General features: G+C 52.7%; 1 protein-coding gene and 2 long non-coding RNA genes across 3 annotated transcripts in view; all 3 read right to left on the bottom strand.

Annotated features, from left to right (window-relative positions):
• IGFBP2 (insulin like growth factor binding protein 2) overlaps window positions 1–2,076 on the bottom strand; it is a 54,879-nt gene extending 52,803 nt beyond the window's left edge. The window contains exon 1 of the mRNA XM_067000074.1: window positions 1,544–2,076. Coding sequence (XP_066856175.1) covers window positions 1,544–1,970 — 427 coding nt within the window. The 5' untranslated portion in view covers window positions 1,971–2,076. The remainder of the gene's footprint in view (window positions 1–1,543) is intronic.
• A 1,819-nt stretch (window positions 2,077–3,895) lies between these two features.
• Window positions 3,896–6,118, bottom strand: LOC136791053 (uncharacterized). Its single transcript, XR_010832212.1, has 2 exons — window positions 4,973–6,118; window positions 3,896–4,104 (listed from the first exon to the last, which is right to left on the bottom strand). It is a non-coding gene; the product is annotated as an uncharacterized lncRNA (long non-coding RNA).
• A 9,847-nt stretch (window positions 6,119–15,965) lies between these two features.
• Window positions 15,966–18,047, bottom strand: LOC125179880 (uncharacterized). Its single transcript, XR_007157900.2, has 2 exons — window positions 16,547–18,047; window positions 15,966–16,164 (listed from the first exon to the last, which is right to left on the bottom strand). It is a non-coding gene; the product is annotated as an uncharacterized lncRNA (long non-coding RNA).
• Between the last annotated feature and the right edge of the window lie 3,256 nt (window positions 18,048–21,303).

The following is a 21,303-nucleotide window of genomic DNA, read 5'->3' as shown; positions in this document are numbered from 1 at the left end:
TCAAGTGAAGCTGGCGGATCGGGGTTTTGTTTTTGTTGTGGGTTGTTTTCTTTTTTTTTTTTTTTCTTTTTCTTTTGTAATGGCTACAACAACCTGTTAAAAGTTTTGTAATCTGAAGAGAGCAAACCCTTTTCTGGATGTCCAAGCTCCTCTGCCAAGACGTGCTCGACTGTGAATATTCCAGCTGCATGTTTCACATCACGCTGGCTAAAGATGTGCCAGTATTTTTATTATTCACCCCCTATGGACATTACAGAGCACCACATACATTAAAGTGTTCTTAAACTGCGCTATTTATATATGAGTGTGTGCGCGTTACATACACACAGAGATATGGTCAAATAAATCACATGCATTGTAAAGGAGTAAGGGTAGTAAAATCAAGCAAAACATCCAGTGAAGTAATGTAAAAAATCTGGAAAAAAAAAAAAGACTATAAAAGCAAAAAAGCAGCGTTAACTCAGAAAATCACCTCTTAACCCATCTCTGCAGTGCTCCCCACTCCCCCCCCCCCCCCCCCAGCCTCTTCCAAAAGCACAAGCCTGAAGTCAGCGCCAGATTCCTTAAATCTAAATGCCCTTGGCTTCTTCTGGAGAGCGTAAAATTCACTCCCTTGACACCCCCATTTCTGTAGCCGAGCAGGGCTTCACATCCGCGTGTCCTCCGGGCTCCCGGCTCGCTGCAGCCGGGCAGAGGAGGGGGACAGCAGCGGGGACCGCGGCGGCCGCCCTCACTGCAGCCAAGCAGCGGCTTGCGACGTGCAAAGCTCCCTGCGCCGCCGGTTTTTCTTTCTCCCTCTGTCTCTCCCCCTCGATCAGCGAGAGCCGAGGCGCTCCCCAACCCGTGCATCGGCATCCCCGGGAGAGCTGCCTCCCGCAGCAATCGCAGCAACAGGTCAGGAGCCTGTAGCGTCCCGTCCTCCGGGATGCTCCGCTTCTCCCCGGCACCCAGTGCCCGGGCTTGGGGGGGGGGCAAAGAGGGCCCCAACCTCTGCCGTGGGCTCCGCTGGGCAGCCGGCCATGGGGCCGGGGGTCCCCACAACGCAGCCCCCCCAGCACCGGGCAGCGCGTGGTCCGGTCCCTCGGGGGCATCGGTCGCCCTTCGGGGTGCCTTCAGTCCCCCACCAAGCCCAGACGCGCACCTCCACCTCCCGCTGCTCCCCGAAGGGCTCCCCCTCAGCTGCGCCTCCCCACGCTTCCCCCTAAATCCGCCACGGTGGCTTTTTTTCTCCATAGAAACCCCAACCTCCGCCCCGGCCCCTAGGCATCCCCCACAGCCCTGGCTGCCAGCGGGTCCCCCCGCTTTATTACCCCCCACCACCACCACCCTCGGGCTCCCCACACAGAAGAACCCCCCCCGCACCCCCCTTTCTGCACCCCCAGGGCTAGCTACGACCCCAACCCCCCCCCCCCTTCCAGGGGATGCCCTCCGGCTCCTTCCCCTCACCCCTCCGCCCTCCCCCGGCTCCCCTCTCCCCGGCGGGGCCCCCCCCTTGCCCTTCCCGGCCCCACCAGGTCCCGGGGGGGGTGCTCCGGGGGCTCACCTGCGGGCCGCTCGGCGCTGGCCCCGTACTCGGCGGCGTCCCTGCGGCGGGCGCAGGTGCCCTGCCCTTGCACCAGGGCTTGCAGGGGCAGCTCGGCGCCGGGGTCCGGGTAGCAGCGCAAGCCGGCGGCGCAGCGCGGCGTGTAAACGCCGCACGCCTCGGCCTCCAAGCGGGCGCACACCGGGCAGCAGCCGCAACCCGGTTCCCTCACCAGCTCCGGGCAGGGCGGCCGGGAAGCCGGGGGGCAGGCGGCCAGGCGCTCGGCCGTGCAGGGCGGGCAGCGGAACAGCACCTCGGGCAGCGCCGGCCCCGCCAGCGCCAGCGCCGCCGCCGCCGCCGCCAGCAGCAGCCGCGGCCACGGGGCCCGAGCCGCGCCGCCGCCGCCGCCGCCGCCGCCGCCGCCACCACCGAGCCCGCCGAGCGCCATGGCGGGACTGAGGGCGCGGCGGGGCCGGCAGGTGGACGGACGCACGCCGCTCGGCCCCCCGGCGGCGCGGCTCGGCACGGCCCGGCGCGGCGCGGCGAGGGGAGAGGGGAGAGAGGGGAGAGGAGGAGAGGGGAGCCGAGCGGGGCCGAGCGGGGCCGGGCGCCGGCGGGGACGCGCAGGGTCCTAGAGCCGGCCCGCGGAGCCGCGCGCACGGCTTTTGGGGGGCGGGGGGGGGGTGCTGGGGGGAAGGGGGGGGGGGCTGGAGCCCCCGTGGGGTGAGGGCAGGCGGAGTGGGGAGCTGGGCCCCGGACTGGGGTGCTGGCCCCAGAATGGGGTGCTGGAGCCCAGAGTGGGGTGCTGGCCTCCAGGCTGGGGTGATGGCCCCAAACTGGGATGCTGGCTCCAAACTGGGATGCTGGCTCCCAGAGTGGGATGCTCACCCCCCAAACTGGGATGCTGACCCCCAAACTGGGATGCTGACCCCCCCGCTGAGGTGCTCGCCCCCAAACCGGGATGCCGACCCCCAGATAGGGATGCTCACCCCAAACTGGGATGCTTATCCCCAGACTGGGATGCTGACCCTCAGGTTGGGATGTCACCCCCAAACTGAGATGCTGACCCCCAGACTGGGATGCTGGCCCCCAGACTGGGATGCTCACCCCCAAACTGGCATGCTGACCCCCAAACTGGCATGCTGACCCTCAGACTGGCATGCTGACCCCAGACTGGGATGCTGGCCCCCAGAGTGGGATGCTAACCCCCAGACTTGGATGCTGACTCCCAGACTGGGATGCTCAACCCCAAACTGGGATGCTCAACCCCAAACTGGGATGCTTATCCCCAGACTGGAATGCTGCCCCCCCCCCACTGATGTGCTAACCCCCAAACTGGGATGCAGACCCCCAAACTGGGATGCTCACCCCCAAATTGGGATGCTCACTCCCAAACTGGGATGTCAACCCCCAGACTGGGATGCTCACCCCAAACTGGGATGCTCACCCTGAGACTGGGATGCTGGCCCCCAAACTGGGATGCTCACTCCCAAACTGGGATGCAGACCCCCAAACTGGGATGCTCACCCCCAAACTGGGATGATCACCCCCCCACTGAAGGCATCAAGGGCGTTATCCCGCTGGAAATTGTCCCCAGAGAGATGGGAAAGGGGCTCACCCTCAGCCCGCTGCCCCCCAGCCGCATCGTGCACCCAGCTACGTGTTTCAGGCCAAGCCCCACCATGGGGATAAAACCTGCACCTACGTGCTGTCCTCCCCAGTGCTTCCCTGGGGATGCGCAAAGGATGCTGCCTATGTTTGGGGTTTTGGTGTGAAATCCCCACGTTGAACCCCAGCACGCTCCCCTCCTTGCTGCCCCCATTGCTCGGTACACCCAGAGCTTTTTCAGTACACGGGGTATCACGCAGATGTGACTGACTTCTTCATTAGTTAAAAATGTTAATAGCAAAGCCAAGGGAGCGCAACCGGGCTAATGAAGCTGGAAACCTCTGTTAACGTCGTCGTGGGATTATATGGTTAAAGTCGGGCGCTGAGCGATGGAGCTCCCTCACCCGCGGGAATGCCGGCTTTGTGGCACTTAGCGTTAGCATTTTCTGCTGCAGGTTTGCTGGTGTTTGGGTTTTTCTTTTCAAATCAAGGAGAACGCAAAGTGCAGCTGCTGATGCCTCTCATGCAACACAACGCTCGGCACGGGATTACTCATGGCCTTGGAGTTTTATAACACATTTGTTTGCGGGAGCCATGAGCCCAGAGAGGAACGGCGGTCTGCGGCATCTGGCACGCTGCGAAACCCACGGTGTGCGTCCCGGCACCTAGCACACGTTCCCATCCCACTCCCCAAGAAATAACTCAGGTTTTACAAGGGTTTAATCAGGCAGGGTCCCTTTCTCTGACCACCCATCACGCTTCTGCTATGTTGTTATGAAAGAGCTGCCAGCTCGCTTTATTTGTTAAATCCTACAGCAGCATCTTTGCACCTCGTGGTGATTTTAGCCATCCTGGTGTCACTTCTGGAGGAACCTGGTCACTTTTGGGGTCCCCGCGGCAGCAGCATCTGGTTGCAGCACTCGCTGCTCGGAATGCAAGGGACTCCAAAACTCCAAGCCAACAAAAACATTGCCCTGAAATTAGAAGCAAATAATGAAGATATTTTTGTTTTGCTTCATCACTTCGTGTTACAAAATCCCCTTTTGCATGACAGAACCAGAATTTTCGCCTGAGTGACTCAAGAAAGTCCCTTTAAAAGCCAAGAAAAAAGAAAGACAGGAAGAGAAGAGAAGAGAAGAGAAGAGAAGAGAAGAGAAGAGAAGAGAAGAGAAGAGAAGAGAAGAGAAGAGAAGAGAAGAGAAGAGAAGAGAAGAGAAGAGAAGAGAAGAGAAAAGAGAAGAGAAGAGAAGAGAGAAGAGAAGAGAAGAGAAGAGAAGAGAAGAGAAGAGAAGAGAAGAGAAGAGAAGAGAAGAGAAGAGAAGAGAAGAGAAGAGAAGAGAAGAGAAGAGAAGAGAAGAGAAGAGAAGAGAAGAGAAGAGAAGAGAAGAGAAGAGAGAACAGAATAAAAGAAAAGAAAAAAGAAAAGAAAAGAAAAGAAAAGAAAAGAAAAGAAAAGAAAAGAAAAGAAAAGAAAAGAAAAGAAAAGAAAAGAAAAGAAAAGAAAAGAAAAGAAAAGAAAAGAAAAGAAAAGAAAAGAAAAGAAAAGAAAAGAAAAGAAAAGAAAAGAAAAGAAAAGAAAAGAAAAGAAAAGAAAAGAAAAGAAAAGAAAGGAAAAGAAAAAAGAAAAGAAAGGAAAAGACCAGCACAGACTTTGCATTTGTTACTCCTACAAATCTCAGGGTGGGAAAATGGGACGCACAGCACACAGCAGCCCCTCAAAGCCTCCCTTTAGCACGGATTTGAGAGCAGATGTTCCATAGACAAGGGAGCGAGTTATTCTCGCTGCACACTCACGACTTCTCGCGGGGGGGGGGGGGGGGGGGGGGGGGGGGCTCTCCGTACCTTTTTTATGATCTGCCGTTGACTTCACTAATGACTCACATTTGGTTCCAATGAGATATTTTCATATGACTAATGAATCTATATTTGGAGGCGTAAGAGGGTTTGGCTAATTATCTGTTGCAGCCAGTTAAATATTCCAAGTATTCAAAGTAGGTTTCTTCCAGTGGCAAGCGCTGTGCCCTCGTGCTCTCTGTGCTGCTGGGGCTGTAAAAGCAGCCCGGCACTTTGCCTCGTACCAGGCTGACATCTGGGTTTCTGTGTGTGTAAGCACAAGAGATGGCCTGAACTTAATTATAAAGTGAACCGATCCTGCATTTTTTAGGTGGCCGGCAGGTCATTCCCCAAGGGAGGATTGAAACCCGCTTCTTCAGCAGGCGCTTGATGCTTGCGAGGCCCGTTTCGCTGGGGCGCTTGCTGGCGTGCCATTAATAACTCCTGGCAGGGGCAGATGCCCGATAAGCACCCTGCTGTCGGCTGCTGGTGCACAGATGGGTTTTCCCCAGGGAGAGCTTGGAGCCGGCGAGGGAAGGGCAGGGAGAGAGCCGAGGGGGAGGGAAGGGGCTTCCCGAATTGCAGCAGGACCTTGCACGTAAGAATCCTGCGGGGAAAGAAACGCGCAGCTCCGACGAGGGAACCAGCCGGCCTTCCCTCTTCGTAGCCTCCATCGTAGGTGCCGAGGCCGCCCCGTGGTTTTTTATCGCCGCCGCTTTCTTTGTGCAGCGGCGCCGGTGCAAGCGCGGCGGGGCAGAGGCTGCCCGTGTTCTCCCACCACAGACCTCTCCTCACAGCTCCTCCGAGCTCCTCAGCCGGAGGAGAACAATAAAGAAGATTTTACAGCTGTTGTGCTTGTGGGGGGAGGCGAGGAGAAAACAGCTTGAGTGCCCATGGCCGGCTATAATTTCTCCAGTGGGTCTTTGCTGACAGTTTTAGGATTAACAAGTGAGCTCTGTTCCCAGGCATCTACCCCTGTGCATAAGCTGGCCTGTTTGTTCTCAAGGGTTTATTTTACCCTACAAAATATGGCATTGCCAAACAGATGTAGGCTTGTTCCTAGAAAGGCAAGTTATAACTGAAGCCGCATCTCACAGAGGCTTTAGCCCTCGGGATTGTTTGTAAATGCTACAGTATTCCTCCGACCCTTTTCAGGGCAGTTTTTTCCCACAGACGTGCTGGTCGGGTCTTTTATGGCTCTGTCCTTTGTCAAGGATGAATTAAGAAAAATAAACTCGCAAACACAAAGTGGAGGCCCAGCCCGGAGATCCTCTTGCTCCCAACCATTAAGAAGTATTTTACAGCGCTGGGTGGGGGAAAAAAGAAAACAATGTGTCCTCCTGCATTTTTCTCTCCCTCATTTTTAGCTCTAGGGGTAAGGAAAAAAAAAATAAGAAGAGGAAAATAGAAAAAAAGAGTCTTGGTATTTTTGGAGGCCTCCCGTTCAAGAGGCTGACACAAAGCACTTTCTGTCGAGTGCTGCAAAAAGCCTCCTGCCTCCCAGAGCTGCCCAGGAGAGGGGCAGGTGATGAGGAAGGGAAGGCGGTGAGGAGGAAGGCTGCGGGGATGTGCTCTGGTGCTCAGTGGTCAGCCTCTCGCTTTCTCCCCAGAGATTTGGCAAACTGGCCATGAGCGAAGGGGAAGAGGTTTGCAGAGCACCGTGGGCTGGGGTTCACCACACGCCCACAGCAAAGCGCAGCCCATCTGCGTCCTGTCGGCCCCACGGCCCCCCCTTCCCCAAACTGCTCTCCCCTGGTGCCTCATCCTGGGCAGAGTTCAGATGTCAGCAGAAGGGTCAATTATCGGCCAGTCCCTTTACATGGAGCCTATCTAAGATGTCTTTAGAGCAGCCCTAAACTCATTATCTGTGAGCCTGAGCCAGTAATTATGAATGCTTTGGCCTGGGCTCGTTTGTTTAGGTTTCTGTAGCACTGATTAGAGATCAGCAGGCTTAAAGTTCGTGGGAGGGCATGGAGCCATGGTGGTGGCTCCAAGCCGTGGTGTTCCCCAGTAGCCGAACCTCTCGCTCATCCCTAAGCATCCCTCCAAGATGCCAGCATTAGTCTCAAGGGTAAAAAGCAGCTTGAAACCAAGCAGCTGGCCAGGAGGAGGTGATGCAGAAAGGATTAAATACTGACCTAGGGCAGTCAGGCACCGTGACTCGGGTTACAGGGACAACAAAACAAGAGCAGAAAGGATTTGTGTGGGCAGTGTCCCCGACTTCAGCCGGTACTGGGTTAATTGCTGTTGAAAGAGGACCTGGTGAGGATGAAGGAGATGAAGCTGAGGGAGGGGAAGGAATATCTTTCAGCTCAATGAGAGGTAGCAGCACATCTCTGCAGAAATATTCCTACTTTAATCAAATCTCTATCTGAAGTGGGTGGCTAAAGGACCCTGCGGTGGTGTGAGAGCCACCACATTGCTTACACCTGCCAGCCACAGAGCCTCCCGGCCTGCTCCTTCTCCTCCATGAGGATTTAGATCAAATCTGACGAATCTGAGAATCCAAAGATCCCTTTGACGTTTATGTCGACAGGCTTTCCCCTGTGTCTGGTACCCCTCGAGCAGGGCAGTGGGGTGAAAGCATTTCAAAGCACACGTAGATGCTCAAGAATGTTATTAGCAGCATCAGCCAACATTTCCACTTGCTTTGTATTTGCTGTTGGAAAAGTAATAACAACTCTGGAGAATCTACTCAGGAGAGAAAACAGCTCTTTCCTCGGCACCATGCTGCGATGCTGCTTTGTGTAACAACACTGCACGCGGGAGCGGAGCAGAAAGGGGCTGCAGCCCCGTGAGGAGCCAGGATTGCTGACACAAGCCCACGGAAAGTGCTACAATGGAACAGGATGAAGGCAAAGGAAAGAGTGGTGCGAGTACGTAGCAAGAAAAGACTCCAGCTGCTGGTCTCTAGCTGCCTGTGTCAAAGCCTCCTAGGGGAAGTAATTTTATTTGCCTCATGGGACGAATAAAACAAGCACTGGAAAAAATACAGGGAACAGTCTCATATTGGCAGGGGACAAGACAGACCATTCAGATCTCAACCCAGAGCACAGAGCTCTCCGAGGGCAAGGGAAATATTTGAAGGTGCACCAAAATTCACCCCTAACACAAAGGAAACCCCACGCCCTTGCAGTCTGCTGGCTGTTGGGAAGCAGCAGCTGTTCCTGGACCAGGAAACACACGGGGCCGTGCTGCCTTCGGCCCCGTATCTGTTTCTAAAGCAAGAACTTCCCCAGTGCCCTGGTAGTGCGTTCACACCTCTCTCAGGTCTGAATCTCTTCTGGAGACGGGGCTGGCACACGGGGAGATGCAGCCAGGAGCAGGGGACGCAGCGCTTGCAGGCCCCCAGCTCCCCTGGCCTCAGGCAGGCCCTGTCCCACCTCTGCTCAGGGACGGGGGCAGCTCCCACTCATGGGGCACCTTGGAGCAGCGCCAGCTCTGCCCTTCTGCCTCCAGACACAGCCCTGGCCCTCCTCAGCAACAGCACAGCAGAAAGGCAGGGACCAGGCCTGTGCGAAAGCGCTTCTGTTAGCTGCCTGGGAGCTCCTCAGGAAGGATGAACGTCCCCTGGTGAGCATCACGGCCACTCGACTGATAACGGTGCTCAGCTAAGACCCTGGCACAGAGACGCAGGACCTCAGCTGAGGGGATTCGATGGTGTGCTTCAAAGCACACCACCTGTGGGAGGAGGTGAGCTGGATGGTCTCACACTGAGGTAAAGCTGTGAGACCTCCCGTGCTGGTGCGGCCCTGCTGAGACCTGGAGCCCGGCTGGTGGGTTCCCCCAGCAGGACACTCCTGTGGCAGCCAGTCTCTGCGTTTCTTTGGCACGTTTATACATTTATACACGAGCAGCAGTATGCAGCCCACAGGCAGGACCCCTGCTGGGATCTTCTGCCCAAGCACCTCTGCTTGTTCCTGGCTCGTAGCTCTGGACCTTGCTGGTTCCTCTTCCACACATGGAGCCGGGCTAACGAGCTTGCCTCTTCCTTGCCAGCCTGCCAAAGAAAATGTGACGACAGAAATAACAAGGGTGGGTCCCCTCTGCCCAAGGCTGTGGACTCCTTCCACACCAAGGAGAGGTCCCCTGGTGGCCCTGCGACCAGCACCTCCTGAGGCCTCCCACCACAACCAAGCAGGTGCTGTACAAAGTAGAGGGCTGCGCTGGAGACCACCAGAGAGGTTCCCTTCAGAGCTGGAAAATGTTGCCCACAGCCTTGTCCAGTCCAGTTTTGAGTATCTCCGGGGATGGAGATCCCACAGCCTCTGTGGGATTAACCACTCTCCCTGTGAATTATGCCCTTTATACCTAGTCAGAACTTCCCTTGCAGCAGCCCGTGTCTGTTGCTTCTCATCCTTTCGTGGTGCCTCTCTGAGAAGGAACCTGCTCCATCCCCTCTGAACCCTCCCTTGAGAGACCCAAGTACAGCAATCAGCTCTGGCTCTGTCTTCTTCAGGTTGAACAAATCCAGCCCTCAGCCTCTCCTCATCACTTGCTGTCACATGTTAGTAATTAACTGAAAAATTTGTATCCTTTCATTTCAGATTCTGGTGTCTCACTCCACAGTAGAGCACAATTTTAGGTTTATAGCTCTGTGTTTATTTCCAAGGAAATTTTACTAGCCTGATGTACAAAAGCTACTTAAACCTTAAAATGAAGTCATCTCTGCTGCAGAATACAGCCCACTAATTAACCCTTCACAAAAACATCTCAGCTTAGGTCCTAAAGGACGCGCACTGGTGTAGCCCATTGCAAGGTTAAAGGGCTCTTGAGGAGATACCAGGAAGGATCCCGAACATGGGTTTGCATGGACATCAGAGCTGCCTGAGCCAAGTTCCATCACGTTGCTTTGAAAGCGATCGGACATTAAAAATGAGGCTGCTCCCACTCAAATAAACTAAATTTGGATTTTAAGTGCAGCCCCGCTCTGCAAAGCAGCTCTATAAAAATGTCATTGCGGGACTTCCTGTTTATTGTCTCTCGCAGGCTCCAAATGAAACCCATTCCACTAAAAAGAGACCTTTTGTAAAGAGCCATCTGCAAATGCAGGTTCTCCTCCTTCACCCACAGCTCTGAAACAAAGGCTCCAAGTCCACCTCCCCAGACCCTGTGCAATACCCTGGCTTTTGGGATACCCACCTAGCCAGAACCAGCTAATCAGCTTTCTTGCTCTGTGCTGGCTCCATCCTCCTCCGGTGTCTGTCTGTCCCGTGGGTCAGTCTGTCCTTGCAGCACTGTGCTGGGGCTGCACAGGACTATGGGAACAGCCAAGAGCAAATGTGGCCTTTAGCTTAGGCAATAGATGGGTTACTCTCTTTGTACCTACTAGAACAGCTGTGAGATGGAGTAAAACCTACTTACCTTCATTGCAGGCATTGGGATTTTGCAAAAACCCCTAAGAGAGCCAGGAGTCTGGACACGACAGGCATGTAATAGCAGATGAGTACACGGTTTCCTCTGGCATTGTCGACTCTCCCAGCCTGCAGCACGTACAGCCCAATTCTGACCCTTTAGAGAAAGCAAATGCATAACAACCGGTGCTCTTCTTCCACAGCATCTTTTGAGAGTTGAACCACGCTTTAAATCACTTTGAAGATGCACACCAGTAATTTGTCCTGAGAACAAAAAGAGACCACTCCCCTCCCCAAAAGCCAGAAATATCTGCTTTATTTCAAACTTGCAGGTTTTTGTTTGTTTGTTTGGTTTAATTTAGTTAATCTGATGAATCCCCACAGCCAGGTATGAGAGTGAGCAATGCACATCCTCAGAAAGCAGGGCACAGGGCTAGGCCCCTGTCCTGCAGCACATGGGACCGTATACCTGCCAGCTGGAGCAGTAACAGGTAACAGTTGCATGTAGGGATGCACTACAGCTATAAAAGAGCAGCAGGAACAGTTTGAGCAATGTTTGTGCACACCTTGGGTGGATCTGCTCCTTCTTATAGCTGGCAGCCTGGGGAAATTGCAGCTTTTCCAGGGAATCTGCCTTCAAGATCCAAGCCCTCGTGCTCCAAAGTGGACGAGGCAAGAAAGAGATGCTTCATCAGAAACAAAAATAACACAAAAACATACTTCCTGCATCTAACCGCACTTGTAAGGGTGGATAATAGCGAAAAGTTTGAATATAAAACTGTGCCAGTACAGCAATACAGCAAAGAATAAACGCTGGTGTTACTGGGCCGGAGAAATGACAAGATGCAGCTGGGTAGAGAGGGGGAAAAAAAAGAGTTTGGATAAGCAGATCTCATCTGCTGGAAGCCCAAAACGGTCCCAAAGGACGTTTCCCGGCAGTTTGCTGGGTTTGCTGGTGCGGGCCTGATGCGAGCAGCGCCGGAGGGGCTGCAGGGACGGGATCGCTCTCTTAGCTCGCTTGCCCTCTGCCGGATGCCAGGGGCTCGGCGAGCCGGGTCCAACATCCAGAGCACCCGGGTTAAAGCCGGCTCCTGGACCGCGCAGCACCACTTTTCTGCAGGGCTGCAATGCACTGGTAGCTGCAAGGCGAGGGTGTAGGGAAAAATTGAACACATAAGGTATGGCGAAGCTAGAAACTCCGATGGATGTAGAAAGCTGTGGAGGGTAAGTTAAAAAAAAAAAAAAAAAAAAGAAACGTCTTTGTCTTGCCACTTGTAACCCTCTGAATGCAACAGCATCAAAATGAGACAAGATTTTTCTAGTCAAGGTTCTCAAGATTTGGGGATCTATCTTCCTAAAGGAGTTTAGGGCTGCTTTCTAATGCCATGTAAGCCAGGCAATGCCAGCAGAGAGAGGCTCAGTGGAAGGGGCATGAAAGTGCCGTCTTAGCAAAGCCCAGCCATGTACTCCCCGCTTCCTCCTACGGTGCCCAGCAAGAAGCCAGCCTTCCAGCAGGCAGGGCAGTGTTCACACCAGAATAACCAGGAGGTGCCAGAGAGGATGGGAAGCCCAGCATCAGTATGGGGCCAGTGGAGCTCCCAGCCACGGTGGGTTTGACTGGAGCAGCACTACTAAGGGCACGTTGCAGTGGCTCAGTACAGTGCCATAGGGAGAGACGGGCAGCAGCTCTCAGCTAGCTCTCGCCTTCATCAGGGCGTTTGGCCTTGCCCAGGTGCCTGTCCCATGCTGTACCGTGCCCTGGGGACATGCCTTTGCTGGGGAAGGCGAACAGAGGAGCGACAAGGGCACTGCTGGTGCGATGGGAAGATAATGCAGCTTTCAAACTCTTCCAGCCACTTAGCCACTGCAGAAACAACCCCCCATCCCAATGGTTTTCGTGGGCCAGCCCTACCCAGAAGAACAGGGACACGAAAGATCTCCTAGGAATAGCTTCTGCATCTCTTAATTTCACAGGACAGGCCAGGGCATGGGGCTGCGCAGGAGCCAGCAAGGATTCCTGTGCACGCACAACAGCAGCAGCCCGCACGAGAGCTCCCACGAGGTTTAAATGATGGCCTGTGGGAAAACATCAGCTTCTCCAGACACAGCAAAACCAGCAGTGATGAGAAGCACCTGGAGAGGTTTGATGGCAAGATTCACGTGGCACTGTGACACCTGCTCTTTCACCTGCCCCCTCCCAGGCAGGTGGAGCTTTTCTCTTTCTCAGGACACCTCGCAGATTCCCCCACTGCTGGGAATTCTTTGGAAAACCCACCCTGGAGTGGCTGAGAAAGGACATGACCATGTGGCTTCCTATACCCAACATTGCTGCTTGCAAAATTGCCACAGTTGCCCCCTACACCTACTTTTCTCCCTGAAAAGCAAGTAGATGCTCCCCTTCCAGTGTGACAGTAACCTCTCACATGAGGACAAAGGGTGCCATAACACTCATTTTGCCAACAGACACAGTAATTACTCAAAAAAGGGCAAAAGCACGGTGAATGTCATGAAGTACTTGGTAAACCAGTTTACCGCATTGGTTTGAACTGGGAAGAGCTGCAAGAGATCATCCTCCACGGAGGGAGCGGGTGAGATGGGGCACTTGAGACTGGCATGGGGATGCGTGCCATGGCTCAGTCAGGCACCTGGCAGGGACCTGGCACACCCTGTGAAACCTGACAGCAGGGTGGAGGAGGTTGGGCGCTTGATCCCACGGGCAGGGAGCTGCAGGAGCTGGGTGCTGAGATGCTCCAGCTGGTGACCAGACACTCCAGCCCCAGCACCCAGCTCAGAGAGCACAAGTGCACAAAATCCCCTCTCATGGCTTCAGTGCCCGGTTGTACCCCCAGCTCGTAGGATCACAGAGGTCATGATCCAAGCTTGTACCCAAAATGGGATCATCTGCTAGCCATGTCAGCCAGGCATGAACACGTGCCCTGCATGAAGTCTGGAGCCCCGCAGCTCAAATACAAGGCTTGGTTCACATGCTCTGGGTGGATCCGAGGCACTGCTCCGGTGCTGGACAGACAGCCAGAGCCTGAGCTCCTTGGCAGGTCCTTTGAACCAGAGCAGGTCCAAGCTCTGGGTATCTCAGCCAGTTTTCAAACCCACTCTTAAACAAGCAGTGTGGATGTCACAGCTAGCCTGAGGCTGCCACAGCCTAGTGTGAGCCCAGGAAGCCTCTCAGGGCTGTGCTGCACACTGGGACAGTAAAGCCACCGTCCCTGTGACCGCAGTAAGCTGTCCCCAGAGAAGTACAGCTCTGCTGGTGTAACTGCACTGGGGACTTCAGTGAGCCCAGCTAGAGCCACTCAGAAATCACATCACCCCCCACCCCTGACCCACATAGCTCTGCGGGTAAAAGTCTGTAGCACTGCTCTGGCCAGAGATATTAGACATAACAAATGTATTTTTAAAACAAGGGGGAGGAACATTTTTCAGGCCTAGGGGGTAGAGGATGTTGGCTTGAACTGCAGGAGAAAGTTCAAGGTCAAATCCTCCTGCATGCAAACCAGCTCCTGCGGCAATGCTTTGCAGCAGTGCCAAGTATCAGCCCCTAGTCTAACATCTTCCACACAAGTATCGCCCTGCTCTGGGCACACAAATGCTTCTAAAGAAATCAGGCTGTAAATCAGCTCTGCTCTTGGCTAATAAAGTCCTCAAGGCAAGGACAGTCTCTAAATATTACCTGAAAGCCAGGCGACAGAAAGCCAGGTGGTGCTGCCTTTCTCACACCATGTGGGTGCCACTGCCCCGTGCTTCTCAGTCAGGATCCCAGCGAAGACAGGGATTCATAATTCTTATCACCACCTCTCTTCCAAGACTGGGACAGATGGATGGACAAGCAGATCATGCATCAGTAAAATGGATCACATGTAGAGTATCTCTGGCTTCAAAGAGATCTTCTTCCCACTGGGAAGGCAACCTAAAAGAGCCTGGACCATTCCCAAGGGACACCTATCCCAAACCCCTTTCCCCAGCAGAGATTGCCTGAAGCCTTGCTGTTTTTAGCAATTGTCCTAAAGAACCAAGTGGATACTTTGTCAGCTTGAGCTCCAGTCGGTTGACAAAAACAAGAGCTAAAAACAGACTCTGGTCCTATCTGGGGCCTCACTGCAAACAGCTGTAGTTTTACAAGCTGTTTTTCTTGTTTTCTAAGCATTTCGCTCTCCTCCTTGTTGGAAGAGAGGCAAGCGGTTGACTGTAGGGAAGGGAGTGATGAAGCCCACCCCGTTCACGATGTCTGCTTGATCTCACTCATGTCCCCCAGGCTGAGCCACAGCAGGTCCCTGGTACAGCAGATTAATGTCCTTGCGTACAGCAGATTTATCACTGTCCCCCCGGGCAAGGTGTTCCTTCACTTTTATTACAGCAAACTGTTTTCAGAAGAAATGCTGCATCAGGAAATTAACTATGCTACAGATGCTAAAAAATGTGGCTCGTGTTGTTTAAAGCTCTCAGCACGGCCATTTTTCTTCCCTACTCCTCTTCGGTTCCTTGTCACCCTTAAAAAACATCGAGAAAGGGACGTAATTAAGGCCCTGCAACTTTGCCCTGAGGCCTTTACCTCAGCCAAATCCTCAGCAGAATATTTGTCACGTGCCTGACCCGAAGGCCATTTCGGAGTTCACCCAGCCACCTGTGACTGCCAAGTGCTTTCCCTAACCGCAGTCCTGCCTGTGCTCCTCGCCGTGCCGGGGTCCCGTGTGCTTCCCGAAGGGTCGGGGAGCGTGGCCAGGCTGCGTGGCAGCCCTGTGGCAGGGCTGAGCAGAGCCCCGAGCCCTGAGCCACGGGGGGAGGCTCCGCGCATCCAGCTGGAAGAGGCCGTCAGGGCCGCGGCCTGCCAGAGTCAACACTAACCCTGACCTTCAACTACGAGCAAGAAAATCCCGTAACGCACGCCTTGCCACGAACAGCTGTGCCTGCGCCGTGGCCAGGTGAAATTACTGTAACAGGCTGCTAATTGGCCTCTCGCTGAAACCGGGCCAGAGGCAGCGGTGCTGGGTAAGATGCAGCGCAGAGGGGGCATCGGTTGTCCTCCCTGGCACATCCTCCATCAGGGCAGCTCCTGCCCGGGAGACCACTTGTGAACCATCTGGGCTTGCAGCGGGTCACCTCCAGGCCTCCCAGCCCAGCCAGGGTCATCCCATCTCCAGCGAGTCCTTCACCCCAGCACAGCTTGGAGGAGAAACGACAGCCTGAGCCGCCCCGTCCTTCACATAGGGCCCTGCTCTTGCCACCTGGCTGCCCACAGAGACCCTCCTGGCCGGCTTTCAGGAGCAGATCCTTCCCTTTGTGGCTCACCTTGCCCCACAGCCACGGATGTCTTTCTGCTGGTGCCCAGTGGTTAGAGAACTTCGCCTGGTGCCAGGTTCTCCTCCGCTGCCTGGCTGTACTTTGGGACATGTTGGCTTTGCGTCCAGATTTTTAAAATATTTTGCTTTGTGGTTTTTCATGCAGGGCTCAAGATATTTTGCAAAAGGCACCTTATAAATTGACTCAATGAATACACATAAAACACCGGGTTTAATCCTTCCTTTCACATTCTTCCTCTCATTACTAAAATGTCCCCAACATACCGACCCCCTCCCCACCTTGTATTTAGGCCAGACCAGGCCAACTTAAAATACTTTTGGCTTCTACAGGAAGACTGGAAAATGATTATTTTATTTCAAGGAAGCTTGTTTTGGACTAAAATCAGGGCTTGTAAATGATTGAAGCAAAGAACGGCTCTAAGGACTATCACATCAGGTGCACTAAATAACAACAGTGTATTGTTGTTTTCATGCCAAGCAGTCCAGTACCAGGTGAGGCCTCCTCTCACCAACTCTTCTTCATTGGGGCAACCTGAATGGGAAAAAGGAGATATATTAAAAATAATAATAATAAATAAATAAATAAATAAAGAGCAATTACTCAGGAACAGAAAGGCTAAAGGAGACCCAGCCCTGGGTTGAGCAGTGTGGGTGCAGCCTCAGGGGCAGACAGGACCTTCCCACACCAAGAATGGGACTGTTTCCCTTGTATGGGTCAAAAAAGTGCAAGACTTCATTGAGTTACTCCTAAAAGCTGGGTTCGGCTCTCCAAAAAACAGGCCAGATGGGCACTAGTTTGGAATTAACTTTAGAGGAAGATCCATCAAGCCTGTTTTGGTTTTCTCACCACCATGGTGTTTGTATCATAGCCGAAACCAGGGGTGCTCAGCCATTCAACAAGCGTCTGCACTCACCATCCTCCAGCTCACATCTTCCCCTTGCAGCCCAGCTCTGCTCAGCACCAACGGGTCATTTCCATGGCTGCTGAGCACTAGAGAAATAATGGAAAAGCACCAAGGAAAAGCAGTGCAGGTGAAACACGATGGTCGTAGTTCAGCCTGTGCTGGCCCATGCTTTGCATGCATGGATTTCATCCAGCAGCTGAGAGATGGGGAGAGACGGGAGTACTGGAAGGCATTTTGTACATCACCAAGTTATATCTGATCCTCTCTCCCACCAGATGACAGTCGCATCTGAAAAAAAGAGAATCGTGCTTTGGTACCTCCATCACATCCATAGGGCACAGTGAGAGACTCATGTAGTCCACAGGGGCCAGGGGGCACCTACATCTGACAAGGCTCAGAGTGGCCCCTGGGTGATAAACCTCAGAGGATAATAAACAGCACAAGGCTCATAATGGGGTCTCATCAGCCAAGAGGTCAGAGCAGCCAAGAGACCACACCAGCTCAGATTTTGTTCCTAGAGCCCTAATCCTGCAGTGTAACTTTAAAATATTCCTTTAAGGATCACAATGTTCTGGGCAAAGAGACCTTTGGGACCTCTTGGGTAAACGTGGGCATTTCTTGTATTCATTACCAGCCTCTGGCTGCATTAATACCTTAGCTATTTCATCACAGGCCTCTCATGCTTGTTAATATGTCTTTTGGACTCATTTCAGCCCACAAGCCTCCCAGTTCCACAGTTTTGCTGAGCAGCTTTGTCCTTTTTCAGAAGGAGCTGAGAGCTGTGGTCTGGAGGTTAAAGCCCTGGAGACCTGTGTATGTGACAGCCTGGCCTCTATCCCTGGCTCAGTGCAGCCCGGGCACCCCTTTTACCCTTTCCATCCCACTGAACCCCGTGGAGAACACCCACCAGCAGCAGGGTGACCTGGCCCCGGTGTCTGTGGGATGAGGAATTACATGTGAACGGATGCATTTGTGTTCATCTGACCTTCTCACTCCTTCGCTGGCAGCCCAAAACACCGTCGCAGCACTGAGGCCAGGCACAACGAGGGCTCGGCCAGCCCTGTCTGACACCTGTGAAGCTTTAGTGTAAGGCTCTCAGGGCAGAGAGATTGGGCTGCTTTGTCCATTAAAACAAACAAACAAAAAGGATAAACCCTGCTTTTGACACAGTCTTAACCATTTGAAGATGGCTATAGGCTCAAATGGAGTTTTGTCCTCAAGGTCAGGAAGGGGAAAAGACATAAAGGTGCTTGTCATGGGATTTGTTTACATTTTTTTTTATTGGGAATAGTTCACTCCACGGGTCAGGGAGAGCCCACAAGTAAAGCCAACAGCAGTGAACCCAAGCCCACGTGCCTGGGGAAAACCAGGCCCTGCGAGGTGTGCCCAGAGGTGACCCTTGATGCCCTCTGGGCGAGGAAGATGCACGGAGCAGCTGAGGACCAGAGTCCAGTCCTTGCTCCACGTGCTCCTGGCAGCTTCCCTGCCTGTCTCCCAGGACAGCCCTCCCCACCTCCTTTCCCTTAGAGCTGTAGAAGGACCGGGGCCTTTGCACAAACTGGGGTCGCACACGGTGCAATGGAATCCCCCGGGGGCCAAAACCCCAAGACTCGATCACCGGAGCGTGCAGCTAAAGGAGTCCGGCCAGCTCGGCTGTGGCACCATCACCCAGCTATACAAGTGGGACCTTCCAAGCAGCTGGCTTCGGTGCCACCTAAGTGCAGAGATGATGTTCCTCTCTAGGGCTTTTAACAGGGGGTTAATGAGCAATTAGCCAAGCTGGCCAGGAAGAATTATTATTAAAATGTTGTTGCTCTTCCTGATAAAACAAATGTTATTTTCATTGACCTACTTTGAATATATTTCTCAGGTTTAGGATAAAGAAACAAATCATCCACAGTTTTCAGCAAAGACCTATAAATTTATGTTAAAATAAATAAATAAATAAATAAATAAATAACCGTGGGTTGTTTTTGTGTTGTTGTTTGAGTTTCTTTTTTTTTTTGTCATTTTCCCATGAAAAAATCTAGGAAAAAAAATAATCAGAAAGAGACGTGCCTTGCTGAAATGCTCAATTTCACAAAAAGAACTGGTTTTTTCATCTTAGATAAACAATTCCTGTGAGAAATTTAGAAGGATGTCAGTTGAGATAGTTCATATGGGTTCAGTTCCACAGGAGCTACTGGATCTCAAATTCTTACCCTGTCACACTCTGAAACTGTCAGTAAGGGAACCTGCATCCTCTAACCAGGTGACTAAACAAGATTGACACGTCTTTGCTCTTTTCGTTATAGTCAGGGATTTGTTGCTGCTGTTGAAGGCCTTAATTTGCAGAATTCAACAGCTTTACAATTCCCCCACGCCTTCTGTTCACTAATTATATCAATGAAAGGAATGCATTTGATTTATATCTAGCTGCATTGAATGATTGACACTCTTTAATAGGAACAATATAGTCAGCAATAAGAGAAATGTCACAGTGCTTCCCAGGATGACAATAAACTGGTAGATCTTAGAGATTTTAAAAGAGGAATAGGTAAATTAATTCAGATTGTTCCTCCTGGTGTCAAGCCTGAAGCTGCTGCTTTACCAAATCTACCTTAGAAGTGAAAATCGGTGAGGAAATAAAAGATATGAACTTGTCATTTATCTTTCTGTTGCTTCGGACTGGATCTCAGACCACCTTCTGAAACACAGCTGGCTCCTTGGCATACCCAAACTGCCCAAAGAGAAAGCCTTGAAGCAAGTCTTCCCCCATGGCCCTTCTTTCCTCTGCTCCCTTCAAGGGAGCAAGTACAGGTCTCTCCTCACTGAACTGCAGATGGTGACTTCAGTGTCCTTAACTTTGGGAAGAGGGGCATGGAAAGAGGAACTGTGGAGGGTGTTGCCACTTCTGTAGGCCCAGTGACACCTCTCACGAGGCCAGAACTTTGCAAAACCTCAGATAAAGGTGATGAAGGTAAAGTGATTTATTGGCGTCCAAAATACTCATCACCCTTCTTACCCCCGCATTTAAGGGAAGGGCCAGAGGTGGCATTAGGCAGACAATGGCTAGCTCAGATGAGCTGTCTGACCATGCTTTTACACAGGCAAGCCCACAAAACACCTGGATTTTCTTGCCTTTCTTTCCATAGCTGTTGTCGTGCTGGTCTGGCCACTGCAAACATTTCCACGCTGATGGCTCTAGAAGCTTGATCCATTTGTGCTCAGGGGCGAAGCTGAGTAGCTGAGTCAGCACAAGCTCCAGTCCAGCCAGGAATGGGGAAAGGGGAGCCTGGCTTTTATCAGCGCCCTTTGCAGACACGTTTGTGGGGCTGAGTTTTGGAACTGGTGCTGGAGTGTACAGGAAAGAAAATGACTAAGAACAAAAGACGGAGGGAGGACAGGTTCAGAGATGTAACTTCAAGTCTGAGGGTGTGTGGGAGACTCTCAGCCTGTCAGTGACACAACCCCAGGGTCACTTGGCTGAGGCAACGTGTGCTCGTGGAGAAGAGAGCTGGTAAAAACAGGGAGATCTTGAGCCTTCCTGAGAGAGACATAATGCAGTCCCTGGTATAGCAGCTGAAAATGGCCAAATTCAGCCTAGAAATCAGCTTAGCAGAAGGAATCACCTGTCAGCACAACTCACCAACAGATGTGCTGGTTTCTCCTTCAGCGGTGGTCAAGAACAGTGGATGGGCATTCCCCTGTGAGATCTGCTCTTGCTCTCCTGAAAACTCTTAGCACCGGGACTGCTCAGGAGACCAAATGATCAGTGTCTATGTCACCTTACCTGAGCCACCCCTCAGCTAGCAGCTGTGGACAACTTGAGGTGATCAAGACCTTGGCCTCAAAGTGAGGCCTACATTTCAGTGAAGGACTGCTCCAGCACTGCTTCCCAACCAGTGCAGCCCACTGGCCAGATACTTCTCTCCCTCATCCTAACCCCACAGCTCAGAAACCAGCCAGAAAAGACCAAAACGATCGTTCAGTCTGAACTCTTGCACAAAACAGACCACAGAGCCCGCCCCAGTAATGCCTGCATGGATACACTGCAGTCCTCCGGAGCCACTGGGAATACAGGGCTGGAAACAATAGCTTTGAAAGAGCAAATCAAACTTGTAAAAATAAAGGGGGGGGGGGGGGGGGGGAGGTGGCGGCAATAAAAGTCGTGATGAGTCAAGGAGATAATTATGTGTGATAGCAGGGTTTCTTTGGCTGGGGACCAGCAAGAGGCACTGTCTGCATCCAGCCCCTTGGGATGAGGATGAGAGAGCAGTTTGTGCGGCTCTGAGAGAATTAGAAATCTCCAGACAGGAGAAAGGTGAGGGAGAAGGCAGCAGTCTGAGATGGGGCTGGGCCTAATTCAGACACGCACAAGTCATTAAGCTAACGTCTCTTGGCTAATTACACACACAGAGTCATATCCTGCAAGGAAAACAGCGCAAGAAGCAGCCTCATGGAATGGGCACTAAACAAACGCATTAGGCAGGGGAGCAGTAATCCCTTTTTGATGCCAGCGGGGTGTGAGGCATTTCTCATCCCCAGGACTGCAGCCATTCAGTCACGCTCAGCCCACGGGAATCCCACAGAAGCAAGAAGTTGCAAGAAGCTACAGGCCCCCCATCACCGCTTCACATAGAAAAGACTCAGGGCAAAGAGGAAGAGATCTGGCTGGTGATATGTGCATGCTGTTAAACATACCTCCCTAAAAAGAGCTGAGAGCCCCTGGTTTAGATTTAGTAATAAGCCCCTGAAATGGGAGCAGAGGAAGGAGGCCGGTATTT

Source organism: Anser cygnoides, chromosome 6 (genome assembly GCF_040182565.1).
Source record: "Anser cygnoides isolate HZ-2024a breed goose chromosome 6, Taihu_goose_T2T_genome, whole genome shotgun sequence".
Classification (NCBI taxonomy): Eukaryota; Metazoa; Chordata; class Aves; order Anseriformes; family Anatidae; genus Anser; species Anser cygnoides.
This window is presented reverse-complemented; position numbering and strand designations above follow the sequence as displayed.